Genomic DNA, 22,313 nt, shown 5'->3' with positions numbered 1-22,313 from the left:
CTTCCTTCCCCTCCTCCTTCCTTCCCCTCCTCCTTCCTTCCCCTCCTCCTTCCTTCCCCTCCTCCTTCCTTCCCCTCCTCCTTCCTTCCCCTCCTTCTTCCTTCCCCTCCTCCTTCCTTCCCCTCCTCCTTCCTTCCCCTCCTCCTTCCTTCCCCTCCTTCCTTCCCCTCCTTCCTCTTCCTCCTCCTTCTCCTCCTTCCTCTTCCTCCCCCTCCCCTTCCCCTTTTTCCCCTTCCTCTTCCCCTTCCCCTTCCTTCTTCCCCTTCTTCCCCTTCTTCCCCTTCTTCTTCCCATTCTTCTTCCCATTCTTCTTCCCATTCTTCTTCCCATTCTTTCTTCTTCCCCTTCCCCTTCTTCTTCTTCCCCTTCTTCTTCTTCCCCTTCTTCTTCTTCCCCTTCTTCTTCTTCCCCTTCTTCTTCTTCCCCTTCTTCTTCTTCCCCTTCTTCTTCTTCCCCTTCTTCTTCTTCCCCTTCTTCTTCTTCCCCTTCTTCTTCTTCCCCTTCTTCTTCTTCCCCTTCTTCTTCTTCCCCTTCTTCTTCTTCCCCTTCTTCTTCCCCTTCTTCTTTCCCTTCCCCTTCCCCTTCCCCTTCCCCTTCCCCTTCCCCTTCCTTTCAACTTTGCTATGGGGATATGCAGTTTCCTGAAAACTCCAAATCTGTGGGTAAAAATTCTAAAGGTTGACAGATTAAACTTTCAAGAATGGAGAGAGTTGGAATATTGCTCATCCACAGATAAATTACCTTCAGTTATCTTTAATTATCTTCCTAGACGTTCATCACTCATGTCTGTATCTCACAAAACATCTGGCTATAAAGTTAAATGTGTTAAATGAATTGACTTTTCAGACCCGGAGTTCTCATCAATTAGAAGCTAAGAATTTTGTCAGAAGTATCTGAGACCCATACCAGAGACTTTCTTACTTTGTAGTAGACTGCATTTCTAATGCCCAGTAAAACTTTAGGCAAGTGAATTGATTTGTGACTTTATAAAGCATTCAGACACCCTGGATCCATATTTCTGCCATGGCTACTCCCATTTGCCTCAGAATAAACCCATATTCCTTTTTGAGTGGAATGTATAATAGAACAGTATTATGTACTGGTAAACAGTTTTGTTGCTTATTCTGTAAGTGATTTTACATATGTTCATTTTGTTTATTCTATAATTGATTGTACATATGTTCATGTTGTTTATTCTGTAAGTGATTGTACATATGTACATGTACCTGAATGTAAATGCCAACAGTCAACCTGGGGCTTTCTTCGAGTGGAGCCACTTGTCTTGATTTTTGAGACAAAATCTCCATTGGTTTGAGGCTCTCATCATAAAACAAGTTGAGAGGACAGTGAATCCCAGAGGACTGCCAGCATGCATCTTCTCAGTGTTGTGATTAAAACCCTATACCAAGATGCTCAGGTAATTTGTTTACTTTTTTTAAGTTGTTGAAATTGTTGGTTAATTATATCTTCCTCTCTTCTCTTTCTTCTCTCCAACTCTTCCTTTGCATGCCTTCAAATTTTCTCAAATTCATGTCCCTTTTTCTTTAATTATTACAGCATTTTTACATATTTATATATTATATATATAGTTTATTTTTATTTGTTACAGCATATGTGTGCATATAAACATATTAAATATTATATATGTATATATACAACCTTCTCCATCCCTATAATATTACCTGGATGTATTACGTGTATGACTTCAGGACTGACTACTTGGTTTTGGATAACCAGTTGCAGGGGCTCTTTCTGAGAAAGAACAATTTTCTTTCTCTGTGAATTCCCTAGTTGCCCTTAGTTCTTTGTCCCTCCCATGTTGGCATGATCATTGGTGTTGTCCTGGCTAGTAAAGTCAAATTTTGTGAATAAAGAATGTGTAACTACCATTTTATTAAACCAGAATAATTTCTATCTACATTCTAAATATCTATTCTTATCCCTATACATTAGTGTAATTTTGACCCCTCATCAACAGGCAAAGAACCTATCAAGCACAACCTATCACAATGCAGAGAACAAGAGATACTGTGTTGCTGAGTCCCACATGGCCATGTAAGAAGCAGACTGACATGGTTCCCCCATCAAACAGAGCTAACAGGGTGGGGCCATCCATGACTGTTGATGGTTGGAACAGGCATAAGGCTTGTTTATATATAATAATGTACAAATTTACATGTTCTTCCTTTGTGGAATGTTCTCTCTGCCAAGATTAATGGCTCCATGATAATCAGAGACAACAGGAGGCTGGATGTGTCATTCAGTCACAGACAAGATATATACAGCACAATTTCTGCATATAAGGCTCAGAGACCATTGACATACTGGGAAAAGATTGCAAGAGCTAGAAGCAGACAGCTTGCTGTGATAGCGTGTCTCCTAAAATGTCAGGGAATCTATACTCATGAAGCCTAATCAATATTTCTCCTAAACAAGACCTGAACAATGATACCAATGGACATACTAACATGGTTTTTGTTTTTTAATGTGGTTCTGTGTATTGAACTCAGGTCCTTTGGTTTGTGACAGCTACTTTGCAGTCTGATTTATCTCTCAAGTCCTCTCTATTTTATCTTTATTCAAAGATATCAAAGGTGATTCTCTCGGTAATAAGATCTGCCAGTGGGGACAACAATCATACTATGTTAAAGTTTGGTCTTATAAGTGACCAAAACCTTATCTGATTTACATCCATAAGCTAATTTGATCCAAACCCTATAAGTGTTCATGTTAATAAAATACAAAACTAAAGCTAAGCGAGTCATAATTGGCCAAGAGTACTGTCATGTAACTTGGAACTTTCCCATAAGATAGATCAAATGAAGTAACTTCATTACTGTACTGAGGCAAGCATTTATTTCTATTTACTATTTTCCTATACATAATTTCTCCCTACCATGCCGTAACACACCAAATTCCTTTAGCTTAGTATTTTCTTATTTATAAAGTTCCCCACTCAAATACATTAAGTCTCTATTTTGCCTCATATTTTGCTCACAGAAGTAGTGTTAAAATGTGATTACTACTGTAAGTTAGGAGATGATGTGAGACTATTTAGGTTATGAAATGCAATAGTGGCTTTTTAGACTCAGATTCACATGCTGAGTCTAAAGAGAGGAAGGCTGAAAGACCTCTGAAAGCCATTCATAGATGACAGAAATAGTATTTTCATTTTTGTAAGATACACAAACATCACAGATTTTCATTTTTATCTTGTTCACAACAAAAGAGATTCATCTAATGATGAGTGCTCTGACTTTCTCTTTAATGGTTGTTTCTTTGTATTCAAAAACTTTCCTATTAATACCCCTTTCTCTACCACAGTCCTATGGAATCAGTTATATTCCTCTGAAGTTGTCCTTTGTGAGTACCAGAAAAAAATGCTGAAGAGAATGGAGCCATGCAGGAAATATCTTAGATATCTTTGGATACTTCAAAATCGATCAGACACTCCAGGCTCTGGGATCTTCACTGAGTTCAAATGACTCAAATATGCATTAGAAAATATGTTGATTTTGGCATGTTTTTCTTCCCTATGAATGTGGTCATTATCAAATAGGCTCACAAATGAGGGTCTGTGTAAGTAGGCAAGAGTGAATGATGTAAGTCAGATCTTTGTAGACACACAGAATACTCCAGAGATTGGCTGTTTCCATACTGTTTCCTTTACAAATAGATTTGTGAGCTAATCTTGGCCAGAACCACCAATAGTCTCTATTAAAAATCAGGCTGTTATTCATAGAATAATATATATTTAAGAATTTAGAAATTTTAATGATATTAAGTATATATTGAATATATAGATTTATTACTTAATATTCAAAATATAGGTTAAAATAATTGACTTTTTATACAAATGTCACAGAGCAGAAAACTGTATCTTTTCAAGTTTTTCTAAGTAAAATATAGTTCAAATCTTTTAATGTATCAAAAAAGATGCATGCTTAGATTATGAGTGACAGCAGTAAATCAAAGTTGATATTAACAGCAATAAACTTGTTAACTTGCTGTATGAATCAGACATTATTTTCATTCTATTCATTAAGTTAAACTCATCTGAAATACTGTCAACATGTTAGGCATTGAGATCAATTTAAAAGACATCTTTAAAAATTACTATAGGGAAGGGGGACACTTGAGGGATGAGGTGAGGAGTGGGGAGGGTAGTGAGTGAGAGGTGCATCCTCTCACAGGTAAAGGGGAGGAAGGAGGGGGTGAAGGACTCAGGGAGGGGGAACCAGGAAGGTTGGGAAACATTGGGAATGTGAATAAATAAAGTGGTTTAATAAAAAGACTCTGATAAGGGAATGCGGAAAGAAAATAAACATGCTAGACTCAGTAAACAAGCCAAAATTAAGAAATACTAGTGAACCCTGGTGAGAGGGTTCGGCAGCTAGAGCACTTGTTTTTCCAGAGGACCAAGGATCCGTTCTAAGCACCTATATGGCACTTACACGCATCTGAAAATCTAACTCTAAGGCCCTGACATCCTTTTTTAGTCTCCATAGGTACAGCATGCACACGCATATATGCAGCATGCACACGCATATATGCAGGCAAAACACATAAAATATTTTTAACTTAAGATATCCTAGGATTCTCAGTACCATGCACAAGTCAATATAATTTTTTGGCAAAAGTAGGGTTTTTTCTTAGATTATATATCTTTAAAACTCACTTTCCATGTACTCAGAAAAGCAGCTATATTAATTTTTCTCTAAAGATAGACCATAGCACCAATTATTTCTATATAACAATCAGATGGCACCAAGATTACCTTCTAGAAAAGGCACATTAAAAAGTATGATTAGATGTTGAAAGCATTACTTCATCTTACCTGCTGGTTTACAGGAAAATTTCTGTTGATTTTTTTGATCTGCAATGATAAATTAATCAATATCAGTGAAAAATGTCCCTGAACATTTCTGATGATCTATTTCTAAGAGTTATTTTACATGAGCCAGTTGGGTTTATGTATGCCTTTAATCCCAGCAGTTGAGGCAGAGGCAGAGGCAGAGGCAGAGAGGCAGAGGCAGAGAGGCAGAGGCAGAGAGGCAGAGGCAGAGAGGCAGAGGCAGAGAGGCAGAGGCAGAGAGGCAGAGGCAGAGAGGCAGAGGCAGAGGCAGAGAGGCAGAGGCAGAGGCAGAAGCAGATTTATCTCTGTAGTTATGGGCAACCTGCTTTGGACAAAAATTTCAGGGAAGCAAAGGCTACATAGTGAGAACTTGTCTCAAAAACATGGCTGGGGATAGGTTACACTACACAAAAATGTACCTCAACATACTAAACTCATCGCATATAAACCCATTTTAATTAGAGGTCATATATAATATAAAACTTTTGAAACTTTTTAATTATTTTCATTTATAGGAAATTAATATTAATTCCATGTGATATAAATATCTGCCAAAACTTAGAGAAGGCAGGCTTACTGTTTGAATGCATACTATGACATCATAGAACAGTAAATTTACTTTAATATTCAAAACAACAGAGGACATGGAAAAGTCAAACATTAAAGTATAATATATGTATTTTTTTCAGTCAGAATCCAAACAGAATAAATTTTATTTTAAGAAAATGTATTGAGTTACATTGCATGAGAATCTAAACAGTCCAGGAGCATGTCCTCTGAAGTAGCTTATGGAAACAAATGAGAAAAATCAAATGGAAGTAGACACTCCAAGATGACAAGTATGATCAGCAGTGCACTGGCGGGTGAAATCCATTGTTCTCCATCAAATTCAGGGAGACATCTTAACACCAGATTTATATGGTATAAGCTTACATCAAACTAAATAAACATAGACTCATTTATTACTTTATAAATTATATCATTGACATATTTCACCTTTTAAAAACTTTCTGAAATTATCTATGAATGTACAATTAGATGCTTATAAGGACAAAATTATATGAACCACTAAACTCTCCTCTACCAGAACAAATTTTCTAGGTATTTGTCATGTAAAATATAAAACTGAAATAAAATTTGCAAATCAATATATTTGAGCAAGGTTGAGAATGTTTATACAGAAACCCTGTTCTTCCTCCACGGCTATAACAATGCTAACCTAGTCTGACTTGCTTTACCCCACACTAGGGTAAGTATCTGCTTACTCTATTTCTTTCCCAACAATAATTACAACTTGGAAACATAGACAGAGGTATCACATACTAATCAACCAGATATCATTGAGTAAAACCACACCTTTAGTTATTTCTTTTTTTAGAAACAATTGTAAAAATAGATAAATATTTTATGTGGAGCTTTTTTTTTACACTTAAGAGTATACTATCAAAGATTCAAAACTTGACGTTTTAATCTGAAAAAAAAATCTGAGAAACCTTATATGACAATTTGAGTATTGGCCATGTACACAGGCAGCCAAGGGCAGTAAGCAGTAAGTATTCTGTACATGCTGAGCGCGGGTAGGTTGCTGCACTTAGTTAATATTGGATAGGATGACATTTCCAGGTGTATTGAATTACATGCTCACAGAAACCTAGCCCAAACACACACATGTGCACGTGCGCACACACACACACACACACACACACACACACACACACACTTATATTGTCAACTTAATTAAGGAATAAAACACATTTAATCATATTCAATACCTATTTATGATAAAAAAAAAAAAGCACTAAAAGAACGTAATGAGAAAAGTGGCCTTTATAACCAATAAAGTAAAAGATGAGAAACTCATACTCAAACTTCATATTCAGTAGTGAATGACTGAAGCCTTCTTATATAGTGGAGAGTAAATCAACGTGCCAAGATTAGTTAAAATTACCCTACTATAATATTATAAAGACAAAGTGCATACAGAGTATCATCAAAAAGAAAGAAAATATAAATGCAATAATTTAATGTCATCAAATGAATTTAAAGAAAATGTAGAGAAACGTGACAACATGCTTTGATAGTTGATTTTTATGACTTCCTATTTCAGGATCAAAATCTTCCCAATAATTACACATATTCAATGAATTTCTTGATGTACTTTTGTGCAAGGCAATAGAAAAACCCTTTCTCAGACTAGGTTTAGCTCAAAGGTGTAACTCATCCTACAGTGTAAAAAAAAAAAAAAAAAAAAAAAGCCTGGCTCTGATCCCCGACAATGGAGAAGACAAAAGATAAACATCCTTGAATTCAAAGGGAATCTGAAAGGACCATAATCACAGAAGAAATTTGAAAAGAGAATTTCTTCACATCTTTGAGTTCTTTCGTGATGCTCTACACTTACATTTGATTCTATTTTTTTCCTTTCTCTCTTTCTTTTTTTAATAAGGTACTCTCTAACTATTGATGATGTAGGTCAACTTGCTCTTCATCTCACCTTGCCAAAAGAATCCCAGATACTGATTTCAAATTTACTACAAAGCATTATCAAAGCCACTGGTTATGGACCTACAACTGAGCACACACACACATGCACACACACACACACACACACACACACACACACACACACACCTCATACATACACATGAACATTTGGATACATAGAAGACATTCTAGCATAGTTTTGAAAATCCATGGTGTAACTCTTCTCAGCAACGTGCTAAGTTCATGCATGTGTATTGATACTGAAGAATGAATTTGAATCATCCCTTTTATATGCAAAAATCAACTCAAAGTGGATCCAAACTTTAAATATAAACCCCCAAATTAGTAAACTGTGTGTGTGTGTATCTGAGATCCTGCAAGAAAATAGAAAATAAAGAAAAACATGATGTTGCTGACATTCCCTCAAATAGATCAAGCTCCTAATCCACAGAGGTAAGGGTAACTACACTGCAGCTTCCCATAGTTCTGTAACCTCAGCTACATAGAGGACTACATGCACACAGATGTTCCAAAGAAAGAAATATTGAATGGATTCTAATTCACTCTTCTTTGAATTTTCAAACTTTGTATAGAAGTCAGCTTGATGCATGGAACTGCATGGTCTTTAGGTGGAACAGATTGTCCTGATGAACAAGAGTTATTTATTCACAAACACTATCAAGATAATCATTGAGAAGAAACATTACTCCAAATCTAATCAGGATGAATGGCTAATATTTCTTTAATTAATATTTAATATTACTTATTACTTATTTATTAATTAATATTTTATTAATATTTCTTTAATATAGTTACATCAGTTCTCTTCCTTCTCCTTACTTCATTTCCTCTCAGATTCATGATCTCTTATTCTTTATTATTGTTACGCCCATATGTAAACACCTAACAACAACAAACCTTATGGGTGCCTTTAGTGTTGCTTGTATGTATATGATTTTAGGAGGCTCATTTCTGGGAAAGACTAATTCTCTCCTTTTCAACACTCATTAATTTTCTGTAGTATACTTTAGCATGGGGTTCTATAGGATTACTGTCATGTCAATTAGTGTCACTATTTGGGTCTTTTTAAAGGAAGCTATGTTGTTACATTTTTATAGGTGGATTTTTGTTTGTTTGTTTATTGTTTGGGGGTTATTTTGTTTTGTTTTGTTTTGTCATACCTAGGAGATACAACCTTATAGAAAACGTCATGTTCCTTCGGTTCTTAAAATCTATCTGCCTCCTTTTCCACAATGTCCCCTGAACATTACAACCATGTGCTCTATTGTAGATGTGCCAATTACAGTTGGGACCATGGTCAGTTGTCCTGTGCATTGCTCCAGATTCAAGTTTGTATACTGTGTGTATGTGCACACACACACACACACTCTTACTTTCAGATACTGCACACGTACACAAACTCATATATACTCACAAACACTCATATAGATACTCACACTTGCACCAACATACACACCAACATGCACTGAAGTGTACTGCAACAATCCAAACAAGCCCTGTTCAGAAAATTACCTTTAAAGTATTTATCTTGTTTTGTTTCACCAAAATCAAGAATGCAAACATGCATGGTAACTGTGGGCCTGCGATGAAGATTTATTTTGTATGGTTTCCAAAAGTGCAATAAGTAATCCTAAATCTTAGGATAAAAATAAATAAATACTTACAAAAGTATTGAAACAGAGAAACTACCCTCATGTATGTGGTGCATATGCATAGTGCTGTCATAATGGGCACCAGATAATGGCTGAAGATGTTACCTGTATGGTGACGATAAAATGGGAAACAGTAACAGGTAGCAGGGGAATTCCAACTAGGGAAAGCAGAGAGACATAAAGAGGAGGGACAAATAACACCAGGGTTGTTTAATAAGGCCCCAATGGTATCATAATGTTTTGTACTTACCTAAAATTTTACAATACCTACAAATAGCTTAAAGAAAATTAAGTCTCTTAGGCTAACTGTGTTATTCACAAGAACCATAGACTAGCAAAAACCTTAGCACCAAAAGTGAGAAACCTCCTTTTAAAGAGGTGGCCAGGATTATCCAAGCGATTCCCAGAACGATATAGATTATCCAGATAACTTTTGGTTGCCTCTCAGGGTTTGAGGATGGGACCTACTGCCATAGACACCCATACTTATTGGACACATGGTTCCAGTGAATGAAGCTGTATCTAATGTGAAATCCTCTTTCCTAGGGTGTAAATGTCATTGTTCCAGAAAAGATATAAAAGCTGCCAAAGGATGAAAACAATTAAACATTCTTACCCAGTTGAAATACCTATGAACGATAACAATGACAAGCATGGCAAGACACGTGTGATGGTGCTAGAAGCGGCACTCACATGTCTGTAGCAAACAGTAGCTGTCCAATTGGACTCACAGCCCACTTAACAAAAAGAAAATCATGCCTGGCTCTGGAAACCTAGCATGTCTTCTGGAGCTACTGAGATCACCAATCTTAGAGTATCATCTAACGCCATCACTTTCCTAGATGAGCAAAATTTCTCAATGCATTGTAAATTTTATCTTTATATCCACAGTTGTAGCTAAAGCTCATCAGTGAAGCATCTTTCGATAGTAAATGGAGATCATTACATTAAACCATGACTGGACACAACACAGAGATCAATGGGTTGTGAAGACTACAAGCTTGTTGCTTTGACAAAAGGCCTTCTATCTACTTTTATGTTAGCTTCTCACAACCAATATCTTTATGAAGAATAATGTCTTATTTTCCACCTTATATCTTCCCTAATATTGTAAACTCACTCAAAGAAAAAATATGATTATTAACCTGTTAACTTTAAAGAATGTAGAAAGAAAACTGAAATAACTGATTAAATTCCCGTGTCTAATTAATATCCTCTGCCTCTGTTGGGAATCCTAAAGGGATCTGCCCATTTTTCTGAGGGTTTATATCATCCATGGCTTTTTTCAGCAATCTCATATTTTCTGTATTAAACAAGGTAGTGGTCATTAATGCACTTTTCAATCACTGTTGAGAAACTTTTCTCAGCTTATTTGTTCCACCATAAGTGCTAGGAAATGAATACCAGCTCCTTTCCTACATCTCCATAGAATTTCATTTTTATATTCTGAATAACGTGAAGTGAGTTTCAGGAAAATTTTATTTTCCCTTGATAAGATGGAAACTGATATGCTTGGCTTCACTTATCTATTTTTCCTTTTTTTCTTAAACACTCAAGTACTGGTTTTACAAATTGCAGGGCAGCTGCCACATGATCATGAGAGAGCAAAAATGAGGCAGGGTAGTACTATAAAGAGAGTCGGGGAAAAAAGCACCTGCAATGCAAAAGGAGTTCCTCAAGAAATTCCTAGACCCATTGAGAGAGTCAGCAGCTACTGTAGTTCAGAAGCTTTGTAAGGCAGAAAGAATAAAAAAAAAGTTTAGTCTACTCAATCAATACATAAGATTTTCTTACTTTAAATACAGATCATATTGTATACACACACACACATATATATTTCTAAGCTTACATATATTTATCTGTACACACATATTTTATATAGATTAAGGTGAGACATTTTATTAAATAAATGCTACTATGGGGGTACTTTTGTTAGAATCAATAATAAAAGAAATGATTCTTTCAGAACACTTTGATATGATAATTTCACAATTATGAAATTGAAAGACATGAGTGAGGATACTATCTCTGGTGTTACCTGTTTCTTCGATGATACTACATAAGACGAACTTGGGATGCAGACCTGCAGCTTCTTGATAGCTTAGTCACTACTTAAAATTAATTTTACTGAATTTTCTCATTTTCCTTAAGGTACATATACTCAAATAACTACCTTTCAGAATAATTACCTCTCTATAATTAATTCATAAAGTCATTATCCCAAAAATGTGTAAACACATAACCCTGTATGGGACAGATGCTCACTAATGGCTTGTGATATAGTTGTGTTTAGTTTAGAAGGCACCTCAAAAGGGTAGCTGAAAACATTTTGATGCCATATAAAAGACAAAATTTAAAGAGTTGTTTAAATTAAATCATTAATGTAACTTAGAATTATTTAACACTACTTATGAGAAGGGGTTTCAGTTTCACATAAATATTGAGAAGTTGTATTCTAACCAAATTTAATGTTAACAAATATCATGCCTTTTTCATCATAAAAATACTTCTGAAAAGCCAGGAGCTGTTTACTTTGGCAGACAAAGGGTGTTTTGAAGCTATGCTGCTTTCAGGCCTGACATACTTGAAAGTATCTTGCTATAGTGGTTGTTATCCACTTCCAACTGCAATCAGAGAAATCACAGACTTCTACTGTGATGTGTGACAAATTCTTGTTGTTCTCCTAGTCTTCACGTGTAGTTACACTGAGCTCAAACTGTTACTCGCATTGTAAAGGATTATAAGAGACAAGTTTTTGATAGTGTTTTGTTGTATTTCTAAAATATGACCTCTTCATAATGTCTTTGTTATATTCTATTAATAATAGAATTTATTTGAATGTATTAGCCATAACTTTACAGAACCCAAAATGAATCAATGTTACGTTAGAGAAAAAAGCACTTTGCCTTGGGGTAATTTTACCCAGAGCAGGCCCAGATATAAATCTCTACTTCTCTCCCCCTGAATCTCTGATTGCCCATCCTTTAATGCCACTTCAATAATGTCTGTCTTTGTGTTTGTCTGTCCTTAACAAAAGCCTTTCACTCTGTATATATTGGACAGCACAGAAACTATTATATGGTGAAGGAATCTACTTTACAGAAATCTCTAACAGAGTTTTACAAGGCATTGATTAACTCACTGCCTCCAACTGACCCACATAACAAACAAGCCAATATTATTGTGTAATAGCCAAGAGTTGCTTCCATAATTGTTGGTGCATATTTATTGTATAAAGTTGCTTCTCAGCCTATTGTTGCATTTAGCAAATGACTACATTATTGTGAGTTTATAGGTACAAACATTGTTTTGGGGGTTGCAGCTTGGAAGAGTACATTACTTAATACTACAGCTTGGGTTGTTAAAGCTGATTACATGGAGAATGCCAGGCAATTAAGTTTGATTGCTATATTGTTCTCTTAAAGGTAGGTTAAACAAACAGGCTGCATACACAGTAGGAAAGCAGTCATAGTCTTAAATAACCTGAAGGTGTATTATTGACTCCAGCTGTGAGGTTCAGCCAAGGTTCCACTCACCTGGAATGTAAGCAGTATTTTCATATATTCCCCTTCCACATTCAAAGCCCAGTACTGACACACTGCTAATATCTTCAAAAATGATAGTTATTTGTCTAGAATGCAGACCTGCTAGGTCTTTGCTCTTAAAGTTCTTATTCAATTAAATTTGCCTCTCTTTTGAGTGTCAAAACCTTTAAAATATGAGAGTGTTCATTCATTACCTTGTTTTATTAAACAAAACTACCAACTAAATGAAAGTTATGATTGCTTTCATTTCATGAGGTAAGAGTTAATGACAAAAATCTAGTAACAATATGCAATTTAAAAAATGATATGTGCTTAAGAAAAGCATTTTGGGAACACATGAGAGAACGTGAACATTTTCATTTCAGCCAATACTAGTGAAATTGTCTGCATTTACTGGTATTTATGTTTATAATGGAACCCATAGCCTTTCCTTTCTGCCTAGATACATATTCTTACCCTTGCTCTGTTCTTAGTTTCTGATCACCTGTAATCCATACTCACAGTTCATGTATCAACATATCTTTTAGCTACACACAGCCTCCCATAATCCTTCACTCCCATGAAATAAAGTTCAAGCTCATTTATGTACATAATTGATTTCAGTCATCCTTCTTTATTTGGCTTCTAGTTCTACAAGGACAGACATGACCTATTTTTTCTCAATATTTTACCCTAGTAATTCATGTAACGGGTCCCTAGAAAGAGCATGAATGCAAAAATGGGTAAATAAAAAGTCAGAAAGCCACCAATTATGTCAAAATATGTTAATATCTTAATACACATATGTAAATAAAATTTTATCTTAAACATTATTAGTTTTATAAAAATTTTACTCATATGACAGAAAGACATAACACAAACAGTTTTTGGTATTACTGAACCCCATTTCTTTGTTATAGACTCTTGAGTACAACAGTTGAGTCCATAGTAATGTAGAACTGTTGACTGAAATCTGGATGGTATTTTCATTTATGTGAATTTTCCAAATACCTGCTTGCTTTCCAAGATCACTTCCAGGGCATACACTTTTGCATGTCTCTGCCATTCTAATTATTTAGGAAAACTTCTCAAAATGGTTTTGTTCATAAAGAAGTTTTAAGTCCCTACATGTTGTGGATCTAGTAATTCCAGAATGTTCATTAGTTACGATCTGTTTACACACTTTCTCAGGCAGAAACTGGAATTACAGATTTTCAGAGATATCCATATAGGTAAAATGGATTGTTATCAGATCTCACATGAAGGTAGTTTCAACTCCCACTGTTGCTGTCATTTTTGCTCACTTTCTTGGCTATTATCTGTGAAATGTCACTACTGGACACGTCTACAGTTTCTTCTTTCTAACCTGTACATGGCAAAAGATCTCAGTATATACTAAGTAACTAAATAATGAAATAAAATATATTTTCAATATCTGTAAAGGTATATTATAAATAATAAAAATATATTTGAATTCTCTGTTGTGTAACATTATCCTCAAGATGTGAGACAAATATTTGATTTTTATCAATGCTAACAAATAACTGACTTTTAAAAGTAATACTTGACAAATACGATATTTTTCACTTGCATAAAGTCACTTATCTAAATACCGTTAAATTCTAATAAGAAAGGCAAAGACAAATGCTATTTCAGTCTTAAAACGTAGATTTCTTGTGGATTATTTTGGCTTGCCTCACGAACTGTCACAATATGTAGAACCAGCAGGTTTTTTATTTTGAAATAAGCTTAAATATGAAATATAGAGTTAAAACTTAAATTTTAAAGCATGATCGTAAACTAACTACAATAAAAAGGTAATGTCTTTGGGCTCTCTTGATATTTAATATTATACTGACATCACATACTCAGAAAAACATCAGAAGGTGAGAAAGTATCAAAACGTCTTGCACCTAGATTAAGAGCTATAGGTAATTAACATCTGTTCACACAGAGACAGTTTTCTCCAGGGATGAGTTCCCTGATAGTCTCTCCAATATCAACTGGATATCATTAAATGGATATACATATGATAAACACTCAATGGACTCAACAGGTCATATTCATATATGTATGTGTATGTGTAAAAGTAATAAGTAAGTGGCAATAATCTGGAATTGTGTGGTAGGACATGAGAGGAGTAGAAAAGAGAAGGAAGCAGAAATGGTGACAATGCTGGAATCATATGAAATTCTCAATAAATAAATCATAAAATATTTGAATTGATGAGAATAACAGAACATAAGTATATAGTTCTTACTCTATTCATTCTTATGAGCGTCTGTGTTCAGAGACTGGGAGCAGGAAAAAAGAAGTATATAATGGCTTGGCTGTCGAGGTGGAAATAGGTCAGTGATGCCTAACTTTGGAAGGATGCAGATTGCAGAATGTACTATTTTCCTGTGTATATCTGTGTAACTGCCACATTGCTACCAAGTCAAAGAAAGAGTTAGCACGTCTATCCCAAGGTACAAGACTAGGATTTCGACTGGGCATATAGAAGCATTGTCTAATGTGGAGATTCTGGAGACTCCATTGTTGTTTGTGAAGTTGTGTGTTGGTCACATATGCATCACAGCTGTCATTTTATAGTTTCAAGTTGGTCACACAGGGAAAAGTACAGGTGTCAGTGAACTCCATTGTCCATGGCAGCACAGAGCAGAAGCTTGTGTTTGTATCCACTGGACCTGTGTTGTCCACAACCAATCTCATGCCTTGCAACCCAGTCCTTCCTATAATGCCATGTTGTCACACCAGTCTTCTAGGCTTTGGAAGGCCTAGTGGCCACGTTTTAGTGCCTTGGATTGTTGGGCCTTGGACGAGGTAACTCCATTTAACCTGTTACCTTCAGTCACGTAAGACAGGTAGAGGGCGTGATTAACAAGTCTCTACCTCCAGAGATTTAAATATTAATGAATTATCAAAAGGCCAGGGGCGTAGCTAATTAAGTTATACCCTCCCCTTTCTCGCTTCCCTATAAGACTGGTCTCCCCTGGCTTTTGGCGGGGGAAGCGTACCAGTTGCGCCCATTCACCATGCCATGAACAATAAAAGCTTTGGAAAACTGGACTCCACGTGTCCATGGTCTCTCCGCCTGATTCCTAGCTTTTGGAACCCTGGAACCTTGCCGATGCAGCCGCCGGCCCGCCCACCGACAGCTGCGTGAATGTGGGATCCTCCGCTGGCAGCGCGGGAAGCTCTGGTGCCAGACCGCCTTGAGACTCTGTCGCCGGACTCCCTACCTTCCCCCCCCCCCCCCCCCCCCCGCCCGTGAGATGTTTCCCCACATTGGATAATCTACTTCCATCTTCATAAATTAACATATGCTCAGCTGCATAACAATGAGAATCAAAACTCTAAACTTCACCTCATTTGCCAGCTACTTTTTATGATATCCAAGTATTTTCTTGTAGGGTTTATTAAGTACAGGAACACCATGTGAATGAATTTGACTTCATCCTTCATGATATGTATTGTCTTTCTTTCTCTAGTTTTATTTTTCTTTGTATAAATCTAAGTACTACACTGAGTAAAAGTGCAGTGACACCCTTATCTCATCCCTGATATTAGAAGTTATGCTCTCACCTTATATTTACTATCGTGTCAGATGTAGGTTTGTTGTATACAGGCTTTCTACTGTTGAGGTATATAATTCCTATTTCTAGTTTCTTTAGGATTTAATCATGAAGATATGTTAAACCCTTGGAAAGGACTTTCCACATTTACTGAGATAGCATGTGTGATTACTCTTCTTTTATATATAAATTTTATTTTAAATTTAAATATAATTTATAATATTCTCCATTCTTCCTCCATCCCCAATGCTTTTCACATATGCCCTGCTCTATCTAAAATGCATGGCCTCCAGTTCATTAATTGTTTTTTTTTTTCTTCTTAAGTCTATTGATGTTCTATATCATATTAATTGACCTATACATACTAAAAGATGCTTGTACTCCTAAAATGAACAGTCTTGATCATAGCACATGGTCTTAATTTGCTAAATTGGATTATAAGTATTTCATTGAGATTTTTAGCTTCTATGTTCAATAGGGCATGACACTAGAATATTCATTTTGGTTTCTATTTTTTCTTTTTGTCTTTATCTGATCACAATCATTGTTATAATAGGTTTATGAAATGAATTTGATCATATTCCTCTTCATTCCTTTCAATTATACAGAATAATTTGAGAATTCTAATTCAGCAGTGAATCTATCTGATCATGGGCTATATCTCATATTCTTTGTTGCTTGCTATGTATCTGAGTAAGTTGTCTGTATACTCTTGATTTAATGATATGTGGTAACATGTCTCTATCAGTTTCCTGTAGTTCTTCATATCCTAGTTTTTAAAACTGTGTTTTCAAAGTATTTCCTCACAACTCTCTGGATTGAGTTAGAGTCTGCTGTAACATCTGTTTTTTCATCTAAAACTTTTAATATGTATCTTCTCTATCTTTTCATCACTTTGGTTTATAAATCTTGATTGTTTAACAGTGAAAGTAGTTTATTATTTCACTAATTCTACCAATTCTTCTCATCTCATTTATTAATTTCTCTCATAATACTTTTTGTCTGTTTGTTTCTTGTCATCTATTATTTTAAGTTTTATTTCTTTGCATTTCTTGAGACACATCATTTTTTACTTGAAAGCTATCAATTTTTTTCTGAAACACACACATAATAACACTATATATAAGACAGCTTTAGAGATCCCAAATGTTCTAGAAAGACAGGTGTTGTCCTTTAATTTATTTATTAATCCATTTTTCATCCTGATAACTGCCCCCTTCTTGGTTCTCCTCTCATATAATCCCTCCCCCTTCCCTTCTCTTCTGAGAGGGTGGTGGTCTTCTGGGTGTCCTTCCACCTTGGCACAGCAAGACTCTGAAGGACTAGGCACATCTCTTACTGGGCTCAGACAAGGCAGTCCAGTTAGGGGAACAGTGTCCACAGACAAGCACCAGCTTTAGGGACAACCCTTGCGCCAGTTGCTGGGGGACCTATATAAAAACTGAGGTGTACATCTGTTACATATGGCCTGTGGACCTTTGTCTAGCCCGTGTATGCTCTTTGGTTGGTGGCTCAGTCTCTGAGAGCCCCCATGGGTCCATGTTAGTTGACTCTGTTGTTCTTCCTGTAAAGTTCCTATCCCCTTGGGGGCCCTCAATCCTATTTAATTTTTAATTGTTGAATTTTTTAAAATATTTAATTGTTCTCTTCGCTAGTCTACTCATCACTTACGAGTACATTTTCAACCTCTCAGAAGTTTCACAAATGTTGTGACTTCTTTGTCATAGATTTTTAGCTTATTGCACTAGGACATAAGATATAAGAAACTATATCATTGTTCTGAAGTTGTGAAGGTTTGCTTTGTGTTATCAAATATAAGTTGTTTTATGCAAAGTTCCATGTGCTTTTGAAGTAGTGTATATTCCAAGAATATTTAATTGTGCCCTATAGATTTGTGTTAATTGCATTTGATGCATGGCATAATTCAACTCTGCGGTTTCTCTTTAGAAATTTAGCTTAGATGACCTATCTGAAGATGACACTGGGATCCCCCACTATGGTTTTTATTCAAGCTATCCGTAAATCTACATGCAGTAGTCTTTTTGAAAACTGATACCACGATGCCAAAGCTTATAGATGTGAAGTTACTATATCTTCTTGGTGAAGTATATCCTGTATTAACATATAGTGATCTTGTGTTCTGGCTAATGTTGATATAAAGTTTACTTTTTCAGATGTAATCATTATATGTGCATATGCACAAATGACATATCATTTCATGTGTGATTATTACAAGTTATGACTTCTCTTATACTTTAATATTTTTCAAATTTGTTATATGTTTAACAATAATTTGTGTAGAATTATATATTAATTTTCATTTTTGGTATATTTTAGAGAAATGCAATCATTTTTATGAATTATTAGCAGCCACACTACCTCAGTATTCTGACAAAGATTACTTAAATAATAACAAAAATGGTCAGTTCTAAATATTTATACAAGGTTTCATTTATAGAACGTCCTTAGAATAAGAAAAAGTAAGAGAATTTGAATTAACATCTAAATGTCCTGGTTTGTTTCTGTGAGGTAAATGTGACTTTCTCCTTTTGTACTTTTTCAATTCAGCACTGATATAGTGCTATATATATATGCCAACATATGCTATAATCATAAATATTTGTTAATGAGAGCTGACTAGAACAAAATGACATCATATATATACATATATATATATATATGTATATATATAATCAGTGAAATATTACAGTGGTGTAAGAGCAAGCATGGAAGTCTCCCAGCAGATTAAATAAGATGTCCAAGTAAATGTCACCTTGACACAGCTGAGAGTCACCTAAGAAGAAAGTTGCAACTGAGATGTTTCCTAGATTGGGAGGACTTAATTGAGTAGTATAAGTTGATGTAGGATGGCACAGCCCACCAGGGGAGGCACAATTCCTTGGACAGGTGACCCCAGACATTAGGAGAAGGTAACTAAATAAAAGCCTGAACAAATTAAGAGTCAGCAGGTTTTCTCTCTGGTTTCTGGGTCAAGATCCTGTTTGACTTCCTGTTCTGACTTCCATCATAATAGACTATGGTGTAAAAATCAAATAAATTCTGAAGTTTCTTGTAATCAGAATGCTTTACCACAGCCTCAGAAAGGAAACTAACATCAAGAGTTCAGAGATGCTGTCTATTTTCTACATTTTATGGTGAGCACTTGTCAGGGTAGAAATTGTGCCGTGAAGCTGGCACCTGTTTTCTATAACAGCCTCTGCACCTTCACTTTCTGTCACAGGACTAGGTTTATAGGTGCTCTCGGTTGCCTCACATTTCTTTAACTAAACATTTCTTACCGGGAGCAAATTTTCTAAGAGCATACTTAGGATCTAGGCCACTTACAATTTGAATCTGGCTGTGAAGAAAGAATTATTTAATGCTTAGCATTCTACACTTTAAAGGAAAAAAAAAGATATTTCTCACATATACGGAACCATGGTTCTTGAGTAAGATATTGTCATGATTGCTGCTAAGAAATATAAAATCATAGTCAATCCTGGCTATTTACCTTGAGAGAAAAGATCTGAGTGGATGGTTTTCAGCTGACATTCATCCTAAAGCCAAGGAAAAAGCCAGGTTCAGAACTAAGTGTTTTAGTTAGGAGAGAGGACAGAGGTGCTGGTTAGCCAACAAAATGATGGACTGGGTATTAGGACTATCTTGTACCTCACTGGTACAAATTGGCATAATTATGCTTTAAATGTATTTTGAAAGAAAAGTTTTATTTTAACAGGAAGGGTGATATGTAGGAGGAGCTAAGGTGGGAGGAGTACTGAGAGGAAGAGAAGGAGTAAGGAGAGGAGGAGAAGAAGGAAAGGAGAAGCTAGGTGATGAGAGAGAGAAAGAGAGGGGGGACAGGGAGGTAGATGTTCACGTGTCTCCACCCATCAAAGATAGTTGATATATCTAGGTTTGGTATTGGGTTACACTTCTGATTGAGCAATACCAAACTTATAAAGCCTTTGATTAACATTTTAAAAAAATGTATAAAAGCAAAAAGGAGAAGGGGGCATGGGATAGGGGTTTTCTAGGAAGGGGAAATGGGGAAAGGGGATGGTATCTGAAATGTAAATAAAATATCCAATAAAAAAAAGAAACATAAAATCACATTCTCATAAGGTATCAGCAGAGAAATACAAGGGAGAAAGAGAATTATAATCCTCATACCTCAGCTTTAGCAGGACACTACCAAATTAGCAAACGTTAGCAGGAAAACAGAACATCACTTTCACTCGTGTTTGGTGAGGCTTATGGGTACTCTATTTGTGCTTGTTCAGTTACATCTTAATTTTCCTTTGTCTGCTTTAGCACAGCAGTGTAATTCAGCTTTGTGAATAATCTCACCCCCAGAATATTTTAAAAGCAACACAAATACAAGGCAGTTGGCTATAACAGCTTGGACTGTCTTAGTTTGAAGAAAGACACAATATACTTATTAAGATCTTTCTAGGGCCAAAGCAAAATCTGCAGTTACTCTGGCTGAGAGGGACATTTGCTTGAAGAAAGAGTTGTGACTACATAAGATGGTAAGATTTACACATTTTGTCTAACTCCTGAATTCAAACTTCCTAGTTTCCTCCATTAGTTCACAAATATCATGAAACAATTGAGGGCATAGGAAGAAACAGTGGCAAAGGAATGGGTGACCACAATTATTTCTTTTCAAAAATGGAATGATCTATATTTTAATACTATCAACATTGAACAACATGACACTAGTGGGTGGGTGTGTATATATGTCTGTGTGAATGTGTGTGGGTTCATGTGCAAGTGTAGATACAGGTGCATAAATGCAAAAATGGAATGATCTATTATAACACTATCAAAATTAAACAATAGGACACCAGTAGGGGGATTGTGTCTGTGTAAATATACATGTGTTCATGTGCAGGTATATACATGTATACAGACACACGTGTATAGATGCAAAAGTGGAACAATTGATTATAATATTATCAACATTAAACAACATGACAGTAGTGGGTGGTGTGTCTGTGTAAATGTACTTGTATTCATGTGCAGGTGTAGATGCGTGTGTGTAGATGCTCAAGGGCACCTTCAGTTGTCACTCATCAGTTCGTTGCAGCACAACCACTTGCCTGATGCTCCATGCATCCTGGCCAGTAACTGCCAGTGACTTGACTGTTTCTATCCCCTAGTGCTGATTAAAAATGTAGGGTACTATGCTTCTTCTAATGTGTTCTGGGTATAAAATCCAGGTCCTTGTGTTTGCCCAAAGAGCATTTTATAGCCTAAGTTTTGTACTTCTTTCTGGTTTATGATTTTAAAACTTTGTTAGATTATCTTACTAGAATACCATGAAAGGATAAATTATTTCAATGCAATGGTAACAAAGACATAATGACCACAAAACCACACAGGAAATGAGGGAGAAGAAGGGCGTAAGAAACACAGGTTAGGAGAGAAGCTGTTTCTAATGACAGGTGATGACATCCCATAAGTACATCTACTCACTAGCCTTGTGCCCACATAGCACTACAGGAAACCTTCAGACTCTTTATTAACACCTTTTGCTTGGATCTTCTCATTCACACATTCTCAGCCACAGTCCTAGGGTCACTGAAGACAGATCAATATTTCCTTGAAATGCACCAGCTTTCTTGCTGAGGGCGCTCTTAGTTAAACATACCATTTCCATGCCAAATCCTATATCATCTTTATTTAAAGCAGTTGTTATTGGCACTGAGCAAAAGAAACCTGTGAGTGTTTTCTCACAGGTCAATTCTGCCTGTGCTTACATGCTGAGGTGATTTTCTTCTTGTGTTTCAGAACAGCTTTCCCAGGAAGCAGAGGGAAGCTCGTTCTTGGAAAGGCACTAAGCAGATGAAGCAAAGTTAAATGCCACTGAATAAACCTGCAAATGCTGAAAGACTTTCTGGTTAGATATTTATTCCTTGAATCAGTACTTACATTGTGCTTTGTGAGGTTTGAAATGTTAGCTGCTATTGCATGGAGCCAATCCATGCAGTCTTCAGTAGAGAGGCACTGAAGAATTCCACTGCAGACTCCATCCACAGCAACCACTTGGAAAGCGTTCTGCCTAAGAGTACATCAGAACAGAACAGACCAAACACTGTGTTAGTTAACTGTTTCCAGCTTGCTCCAGGACCTGGAGAAGACTCCTGCCTTCATACAACGGAACAAAGAGCTTCCAAATTCAAATCTGATTACCTCCTTT

General features: G+C 36.0%; 1 protein-coding gene across 2 annotated transcripts in view; it reads right to left on the bottom strand.

Moving 5' to 3' along the window:
* Sntg1 (syntrophin gamma 1) overlaps positions 1-22,313 on the bottom strand; it is a 728,479-nt gene that overhangs the window by 158,270 nt on the left and 547,896 nt on the right. For both annotated transcript variants that reach the window (XM_076924411.1, XM_076924412.1), the window contains exons 12-13: positions 22,046-22,175; positions 4,838-4,876 (exon numbers count right to left, since the gene is read on the bottom strand). In XM_076924411.1, the coding sequence (XP_076780526.1) occupies positions 4,838-4,876; positions 22,046-22,175 (169 nt within the window). The remainder of the gene's footprint in view (positions 1-4,837; positions 4,877-22,045; positions 22,176-22,313) is intronic.

This window comes from Arvicanthis niloticus, chromosome 25 (genome assembly GCF_011762505.2).
Source record: "Arvicanthis niloticus isolate mArvNil1 chromosome 25, mArvNil1.pat.X, whole genome shotgun sequence".
Taxonomy (NCBI): Eukaryota; Metazoa; Chordata; class Mammalia; order Rodentia; family Muridae; genus Arvicanthis; species Arvicanthis niloticus.
The sequence above is the reverse complement of the archived record's forward strand: the minus strand, read 5'-3'. Positions and strand labels throughout refer to the sequence as shown.